Source organism: Antrostomus carolinensis, unplaced genomic scaffold (assembly GCF_000700745.2).
Source record: "Antrostomus carolinensis isolate BGI_N321 unplaced genomic scaffold, ASM70074v2 scaffold56218, whole genome shotgun sequence".
In the NCBI taxonomy this organism is placed as follows: Eukaryota; Metazoa; Chordata; class Aves; order Caprimulgiformes; family Caprimulgidae; genus Antrostomus; species Antrostomus carolinensis.
Window position 1 is genome coordinate 1 of NW_010332008.1, and position 9,926 is coordinate 9,926.

At 37.4% G+C, this 9,926-nt stretch overlaps 1 protein-coding gene across 1 annotated transcript; it reads right to left on the reverse strand.

The window, feature by feature from the left end:
• Positions 1-2,304: 2,304 nt before the first annotated feature.
• On the reverse strand, positions 2,305-8,918 carry LOC104529129 (E3 ubiquitin-protein ligase RNF38-like; the record flags this gene model as incomplete). Its single annotated transcript, XM_010173331.1, has 3 exons — positions 2,305-2,466; positions 4,284-4,454; positions 8,751-8,918. Coding segments are annotated over 3 exons (501 nt in total), but the record flags the coding sequence as incomplete, so codon positions are not given.
• Between the last annotated feature and the right edge of the window lie 1,008 nt (positions 8,919-9,926).

Here is a 9,926-nt window from a genome sequence, read left to right on the forward strand (position 1 = left end):
CTCTGTCCTTATCTCCACCCATGAGCCTCTCATTACATTTTTTTCTCCCCCTGCCCAGTTGAGAAGGGGGAGTGATAGAGTGGGCTTTGATGGGCATCTGGTATCCAGCCAGGGTCAACACACCACAAGCCTTTAAAAAATAAACAAAAAAGAAGAAAAGTCTTTAAAAAAAAAAAAAAGACTTTAAACCCCCCTCTTTAAAAAAACCCAACCAACCAAACTTTTAAGCAGTGGTGTATATTTACATTTATGTCAAAGAAGGGTTGAAGTCTTTCGAGTGGACTTGTAGAGTTTAATCAGTACAATTTCTACAGCTGGACAATGCCTAAAGAGACAGTCAAGCCTAAAGCCTGTCTTTCCATAGATAAAACAAGGCTTTATTGTAATACTTTTTTTCATTTGCATGCTAAGCTCTTTACTTGTATATTTTTCATTATGAGTGTTTAAAATTCCTTGCATTACCTAAAAAATGGAGACATACATGGTAAAAAATTTCCACTTACTATATTTTTCCAGAAATATTCAAACTATGACATTTTTTTAGTGATTTTAAAACTGAAATTCATGTACCACTAATGAATTCATATTAGAAGGCTTTGAGACTTTTTTTTTAAACAAAGAACATTCAAAGTCTTCACAAACATGTTTTTCTTCTTATTCCATGTTTGAAATTTAAGAAAACACAAAAACCCACCACCAGCAATGACTAACCTAAAATCCTCTACCTTTACAAAGGAAACATTATTAGTTGGTAGCCATGGCCATACATAAAATTTATATATGAATATAATCACAATGCAAAGAGCCAGGGTCTTTTTCTTGAGACACAGTAAATACCAATTTTACTGCTTTGTGAATTCTGCAATCCAAAAATATAATTAGATAGTGTTCACTGAATGAAAGAGAATCAGAGATGCAGCCATGCCATCACAATTTTAATATAAATAAATTCTCATAAAAATTTAGGACTGCTTTATAAAAAAGCATATGGTTACTTGTAATACATCTCTATTCCACTCCTCAGTGATACACAACCTGGAACTGAAGTATCTGAGAGGACACATGCTATATAACCTGCAAAACCATGGTATTTTGTTCCTCATCTACTTTAAAAACTGAACTTGGAAATCTTTCTTGATTTCCTCAAGCCTCACTCCAACCAAAATGTTTGTGACTGTAATTCATCTAACAAGCATAGTGAATAAAATACAAGCAGTTAATGGAAGTTTTAAAGTGTCTTTGTCTCCAGAGTGACTTATAGTCACTGGAAATTTTACTGAAAATCTGTACACCTTTAGTTTAACAGTTAGCTGAGTACTTTTTTTTTTAAATGGTGGAGACTTATTTAAATGTTCATAAAAACTGCAGCAAGCATTTAACTAGGTTGTGTGATTTCAAAGAGGCTAATTAAAAAAAAGTTATCTGTATATTCTGTAGTCACACGGCCTAATATTTCACTTTCATTTAAAATGTTAAATGACAATATGACTCTAAAACATTCTGTCAACTTGATGCACAGGTCTAACATAAAAAAATAAAATCAGAACCTATACTTAATTTCTAGTTACTTCTTCAAGCATTACACAGGCAGGAGGGTTTTGGTTTGTTTTGTTTTTTAACAAAACACCCAAAACAACAACAAAAACATCTCAGGACTAACATAATTGCAGACTGAGGTGTACCACCAAGATCCTAGAGGTAGCACCAGTACTGGACACACCACAGAAGTGTAAAATTCAGCACAAACTTTATCCTGCATCAGGTTTGACTTTTTTTGTGCTGCTGCAGTTGAACTGCCTGTAGATCCCCCAAAATTTGGCTTAAAGCAAGACTGTCTGTCTTTATAACAAGGTACAGTCTGAATTATGGAAGCACTGTATACAATTGCTTGCCTACAAACTGCTAACACTCTGGAAAAGAACTATTTTAAAGCATTTAAAAATCTTTCCTGACTTGTGGAAAACTCAATGTACAATAAAGAATTAGCTAAAAGTGACAGCAGCTTTTCAAAACTCTACTAATTAGTTTCTACAGTAGAAGTCCTGGACTGTGTGTTAAAGCAGAACATTTTCTAAGTAACTGCTACAACACTCTGCAGATAATGTTATCAGAAATCATTTGTTGGTATCATTAAGTTACCCTTACCTTGATTAAAACAAACTTAAATACTGTGGTATGCAGCTATAGCCAATAATAGAATACAACTGTAAGAAGTGTCACTTTTCAACAAAGTGTATTCTGGAATGAAGATCAAGAATGTTAATGCAGCATTAACGAGAATGTAGCAACAGAAACAGTACTTACTACACCAAATGACAACTCCTGCTGTAAAGGATCATGGGTTAAGAATTGGAGAGGAGCTGAGGGAGGCAATGTTGGTGCATGGGCTGAGGGAGGGTATGTAAAACCTCCTACAGGAAGATGTTCTCCAAGCAGTTCTACTTCATTTTCTATCCTTTGAAGTGGCTAAAAAAAAAAAAAAAGGGAAAGAAAAAAGGATAGGATTCACTGCAATAATAGAGATTCAATCTTTCCCCAATAAATAACTGCAATGCCAGCTGTATATTCTGAGCTGCTGTGATCAATTTTATAGGGTAAAATAAAATAAAATATAAATAAAAAAATACAGGTACAATTGTACTCATTTTCACATTGTAACTCTGTGAACAATTCCTGTGTCATTAACACTACCAAAAAGCAAAGACAACACTACATATTTGATATAAATTCACCTTTTCCAGCTAGCCATGCTTATAGACCAGGAATTTATGCGATCTAGCAAATATAGGAGTGGCTGTAATTTCCTGTGTCTTGCATTTTTCAGGACAAATATTTGCTCTCCTTCTTGCCAGGCTGTTCTCACTGTACAACTATGCGAGAGAAAAAAATAAACAACCATAGACAAGAACTGAAATTGTGCCAGAAAATCTGAAAAGTGGAGAGAAACATGGTGACTCCACTGGATTAAACTGCTAATGTTATTTAGTAATCAAGCAGATGCTAGGAGGGTCAAGCAAGCAGCCCTACTAAGAACACACAGTCCAAAGGTTTCAGAAGCATGAAATTCCAGTTTCCTACTGTAATCTAGTCAACTGTACATCAGTCAGGCCCAAATGTGCTCAAGAAATAACTAGGAATTGTAATTGTTTCATTAGTACACTTTTCTGTTCCTGACACTGAATTCTACCATTTTCAGAAACTGAGCCAAGAAATCCACCCTGTGGAGCAAAAGGAAAATTCTATTTCCCTGTTATGCAGAGCATATTTTAAGCACAAGGTATTATTAAATCACTAAGAAACAAGCTTTTTACCAGAGCTGCAAGTTGACAGGCAAGTCTAGTCAATAACTTAAGTAAGCAACTCAAACTAAAACCCAAGCCCATACATTTTCTAAAGGAAAGTCTTATAATTACTACTGAAAATTGTATTTTCCCAGTTGTTCTCACATCATAACAACAAAGTGATTACAACCTTATCGACACCCGAGACATGGCATGGAGAAGTTGTTTGTAAGTAACAATGAAGCTGTTTTTTATTTCTGCATTAGTGAAATACTGGTGTCTTCTAGTCAGAGAGGCAAACAAATGGATGCAAGTATACAAATAACCCCACAGAAAGAGATGTAGGCCAGAACTGAAAATCTAATTTCCCTCCAAACCCAAAACAATGTAAAATTTTCCCCTGTTTGCACAGTCCCTATCACTAAGCCAAGTCTGTTTACGCAGAAGGCATCAATAACTTCTGGGTGCGGGGGGGAGGAGGGGGGCGTGTGAAGGGAGACTGTGGGCTCCTGAATATGTCTGGATAACCTCCAGTGGTTATGTTCTATGAAAAGCACTGGTCATTTAAAAATTAACTGAAAAGTAATGCAAAAGAAGCATGTAGTGAAAATGACATTCTATACTTATTGCTTTCTCTGCTAAGCTTTTCTCTGAGATCGTTACTACACTACACAACCTCCTCTGGATTCTATTCTGCCTCCTGGGAAACAAATACCTGAAGGAATAGTTGGTGAAGCAAATATACATCTTTTTGACAGAAGTAAAGGCCTATGGAGAAACAGCACAGACAGCAGACGATAAAATCTGAAGAGAAACAAGGTGAACTTCAAAATTATTTTTTCATCTTCACACTAAGTGGGTTATAGACTTCCTAAGGAAGTGTAAGTGCAAAAAACTATTACTTTAAACAAAATCCTTCTGTTTCCTCAATCACATACCAGCACTATTTGCCCATGCAGCCCCACCAATTCTATAGAGAGTGAGGTAGGAAGCATTACTTACCGACCGTGACTGCTGTGCTTGGAAAGGAACATATTGTCCTGGAGGAGGCAAGTGAGGAGGGTGGTGTGGAGATATATGAGGAGGATGCAAAAGGAATGGGTCACTAGTAATGAGGGGTGGAAATGCTGCATATGGTACAGGAAGGTGCTGGACTGAGCACGCCTGAAGCACCTGAAATAAAATGAAAACAACTTATTTTTGTCTCTAGCACAAACATGCTCTATAGAACATTCTATATTTATTACAGAATCATAGAAACATTTCGGTCAGAAAAGTCCTTTAATACCATCAAGTCCAACCGTAAACCTAACACTGCCAAGTTCACTTCTAAACCATGTCCCTAAGCACCACATCCACACCTCTTCTAAACACTGCCAGGGATGGTGCCTCAACTACTTCCCTGGGCAGACAGTTCCAATGCTTGATAATCCTTTCAGTGAATAAATTTTTCCTAATACCCAATCTAAACTTCCCCTGAAGCAACTTGAGGCCATTTCCTCTTGTCCTCAGGCTTGTTACTTGGGAGAAGAGACTGACACACGCCTTGCTACAACTCCCTTTCGGGTAGTTGTAGAGAGTGATAAAGTCTTCCCTCAGCCCCCTTTTCTTCACACTAAACCCCAGTTGTTTATTTATATTATGGAAAGATATAGTTATAATAAAGCAGTTCTCTTGCTTCCTTGGAAAAGCCTCCAAAACACACATAAATAGTAACTCATTCAAATACACAAAGAAGAGTAGTTAGCACAGAAAAGGCTCTAGAAGTACTATAGTGGGACATCTGCTAGGTGTGAAGTAGCTCTCACTTCTCATTAAGTCAGTGGGCACCAGTTAGGGATTTTCAATATTCCAGGATTAGAAAGACTCCTAAGTGATGAGCAGATACATTTATCCTAGTTAATTTTATTTTTACCACACATGACCTTCAAAACTACATGCCAAATCAACAGCCTTGCAAACATTTTAAGCTCTAGATGGAGCTGAGGGTCTCCTAGCTGTCAGCCTGTGCCTTAAAACCTCTATTGCCTCATATACTAAGTATAAGTCAAAAGTTCTGCTCAGTTCTACATGTTCAGGGGAGCCTCATGCTCTGAAGGCAGCTCCCTAACTGACAGCTACTGTGGGAAATAGCCCTCTTTCTCTCTTCTTTGAAATTCCTCATACAAAAATCAACACTGGGCACTAAAGTCTCAACACTGAAGTGATGAAGGCACCGCAGGCAAGCAGGAACATGCCTTGTGGAAGTGTTCAGTTTTACGTCCAACTCTAGATATGAAGGAGCAAGAAAACCTAACCTGCATTCTCTTCTTGCTCTTTGATCCATCATCAGAATGTCAGCCATTTCTGTCACATTTTTGACAGTTAAAAGAGCAGTTAATAAGGTAATTGGTATCACACCTTAAGAAGAAAGAGGACACAGTTCTGATCTCTCTTTTTTTTCTTTTTAGTCATGTCACACAACATATACTGTGCATACTGACTACAATGGTAAGGAGATCTAGTTTAAAATCAGGTTACAGTAGTGGAGGTGAAACTATCACCTCAGTTTACTGTGATCATGACCAAACAAAAATCTTTACATGCATTGAAACAGTAGCAGACTAATTTGATCTGACTACTATTTTTTTCTTAAATGCTGACTATTCTTCAACTCAGCTACTACATAATTTGTCCAAAAACGCCCCCCCCCACCCCCAAACTAAACAAACAATAGGCAAGAGTTTATATCGTTAAAATACATTTTTATTGTATCTTACTAAATTGAAAACTGTTATCTGAAATAGTTGAAGATAAATTTGCAGGTAGACCATCACACAGCATTCTTTAAAACAGGAGGTACTTTGGGGAACATATTAATATAGGTTTCATTCCAAGATTCTGTATGCTAAAGATTATCATAGGTCCAATATACATTTGGAACACTCTGTGCTATGCCCATGGCACTGTTAAAGTTACAGTAAATGAGGTCTTCAATCAGAAAGAAACTAAAACTATCTGTTTATTCATTCAGGCTTTTGGAAAAGTTCTGCTGTTTGAACATATGCTTCCAAGGAGTTTTAAAACTGATGAAGGTATTTAATAAATGACATTTGTTATAGACAATAAATGACAATTATAGTTACAGATGCAGTGAAAGAGACATATATTGTGAAAGTAACAAAAGAATACTGGGAAGTTCAGAGATGAAGCTGGCAAACATCTGACATGCTGGAGGGCAGGTCTGCATTTCAGATATAGACAAGAAATTGTCTGACGGGAAAAACGTGAAGTTCAAAGACAAATGTGAAGTCTGGCACTGGGAAAAAATAACTCCATGGAGCATTCTGAGACTGACTGGCTAGTGAGTAGATCTGCAGTAAAAAAAAAAAAAATCGAGTTCTGGTGGACACATCAAATAGGAGTACACAAGAGCCACAGTGTAATTCTGCAGTCAAAAAGGCCTACTGCATGCTGGGCTGCATTACTAAGAATGTAACTAGTGTGCTCAGTGAAGCAATTCTGTCCTTGTATTTGGAACTTGTGAAATGATATCTCAAGTCCTGTGTCCAGTTCTGGCCTCTCCAGTGCCAAAGAAACACAATAACATACTGAAATGAGTCCACTGAAAGACATGATGACCAGGAGCTTGGAGCACACTGTATAAAAGAAGAGGCTGCAGAAATGGATTTGTTCTGCTTTAAAAAGGGAAAACTAAGCCAAGACCTTACCACTGCCTTCAGTTACTTAGTGAGAGTAGATAGGCAGAATCTGACTGTTCCTCGAGGGGCAAAGTGAAAGGACAAGGACAAATGGGACCAAGTTGCAACAAAGAAAATGCAATCAGATACACAGAGGAAATACTTCATCACAAGTATAGTCAAACACTGGAGTGCAGTCAGAGGGGTTGTGAAATCTACATCCTTGGAAACTGGTCCTGCTCTTAGCAGGTAACCACCAGAGCCTAACTTACATTATTCCTCAATTCTGTGACATAATAGAAGAAAGGATAAAGTCTGCTTGCTGATGTTATATAAACTCAACTTGAATTGTTTATGTTCACTTCCACTGCATCCATCCTATCAACACACTTGATTATCAAGTGTTGTACATTCAGTCCAACCAACATGGTTAGAGCTTTACTCCTGTATGTATTTAAAAAACAGCTGCATTGCTGAATTATAAAACATTTTATGAATTACACAAATAATATACCTATTCAAAGTAGAGGGTAAGATTATTAGTATCTGTTGTTTGGATTTCCCTAAGCCCCAATATACTTTTGGTCTGAGATTGCTTTGCTCCACTAACAACACTACTAAATAGAAGAAAAAAACTTGTCTCTCATCCTGCCTCAGGGATACGCACTGACTCATGTAACAGATTTGCACCAATATGAAGGGTAAGGGGAAATAATTGCCCACAAATATTCCAGACTGGTCAGCAGTATGTTGTGCCCTTGTTGTCTCATGGGAATAAATGGCATCTGGACAAGATGAATGCAAATTACCCTTACCCTTCAACAAGCACCTTAATGAAACAGGTGGTCACATCAAGGGTTTTGTTTCAGTGTTCATGTCCTCAGGCCACAGAATATACAACATGAAACATTAGGTTACACACTGCTGGCAAAGATCAATATTTATACCAACATTAAAAATGGTTACTGGGCACTGTATGTAGCTTTTATGTTTTATACTACATATTTATACTAGAAAAAGTAAGGGAAAGCAAGCTGTCACTTCCAGCAGCTTCTGCAACCTTTATCAGTACAGCTGAAACTTCTTCAACAGTTCTGGTGCCTGTTAGCACTTAATTGGTAGCATCAGAATGCTATGACCTGGAAAGTGGTATCTCCAAGCTGGTACATAAAAAATTCTGAGAAAACAGTTCAATTTCTTTCAAATTTAAAGCCAGCAAATTAGCCAGTCAAGGCACTTCATTTTACTCCCAGAAAGGCATAGAGAGATGTCATTATTAAAGAATATGTTGATTCATTTTATGAGAGCATTTTGAAATAGTAGAGCTCTTCTCAGCTTTTAGTCATCTTTCAGTATCTCATTACTATCAGAAGAAAACTGACTTTGGAATATCAGACTTCTTTGTGTATGAACAACATCTCCACTAAATAAGAATTTTTTTCTAGGTGAGCTACCTAATAAAAGCATTAGAAACCTTCCTCTTACTATCTGAAAGTATGCAGAATAGCTTCTGCTAAGAAGCCAGTTCATAAGCCAGCATTTAGGTTGAGTTAAAAACCATCAGGACTCTATACTATGAACAGTCATACTCTATAAAGACAGAAGATAAGTACCATATGCTTACTGCTTTCTAGGGCCTACACTGCTATGCCACTGCAATTTACCACAAGGTGGGGAGGAGGGGGGAAAGCTATTTCCAACACAATTAAAACCACACAGACACTGAAGCTCCGAGGTGTCACTCCTATGTCTGAGACTGAAGCTGGTGTAATGACTGAGACCCACTTACTGGGGGAGGCACACTGCAAACTGGAAGGTGCTGCCCACTGAAAACCACTGAGCAGCCTGGGACCTGTTGTGTGCTGCAGGCTGGGATGTGCTGGCCTGTGCAAAGTGGTATCCCATGTGGAGCCACTGTTGTCACTGTGTATGAGACAGGAACTGTGCCCTGATGGATCTGCAGCAAAAGAAAAAAAAAAAACCCAAACTTACCATAAACTCTTAACACTGTTGTACAGCATGATGAGTAAGATAACAAGCTTTTATCTACATATCAGAAAAAAATACATTCAGAATGAAGGTGTAAAAGGAGGCACACACTTGTAATTCCTGTTCATTAAAATACTATTCTCAATGGAATATTACTTATTGATCATCAGTTTCTGGGTAAGGCCAAGACAGAACTCTCACCTCAAAATATTAAAAACTTCCAAGGCACCTTAGAGTCATCTCAGACTCTGTTAAGACTGCCCCCACCCCACCCCCACCCCCAAGGTTAATCCTCATAAAATAAGAATGCAGTAACATCCACATATAATCTAATCTACAAGTAGCTAAAGAATCTTCTCAACTCTGAATGGACTGATTCAGTAATTCCTCAGAGACATGTACCTTTAAAGAACAACAAAATTGTGTAGATTTTCTTTCTTCCAAAGAGACCAATCTCTCGATTCAGTCTCAGACCAACACTCAAGCTAAATCTCCTGACTTAAACATAACAGAACAGCTAACTGGAAAGGTGAAAAGGAAAAGTAAACATGACTATCAGGCAGCAGACCCTATGTATTTACATTTCTAGTAGTAAACAGACCCATGTAACTCAATGTTCTAGCTAGTGATATGCCCTAGAATTTAATAATCAAACTAACATGCAAAGATATTCTGGATTTACAAACCATTTGGTTATTTTTATTGTGGCTGTTTTTTTTTTAAACACTATGAAATCTCTGATGCTCTAATAAAACTGAAAAGGCTTAAGTGTCAGGGGGCATGGACTAAGAAAAAAATAATTATTTCAAGGAAGCTCCCTCTTCCTTCATGATCTGCTAAAATGGAACCTGCCTGCTTAAAATGGAAAAAGCAAGAACAGCTCATTAGTAAAATGAGAATGCGTAAAGATAGCTAACCTACTGAACTGTTTGTGTACAGAGGTCAAAACAGAAACAGAACACAGATCACCGAACAG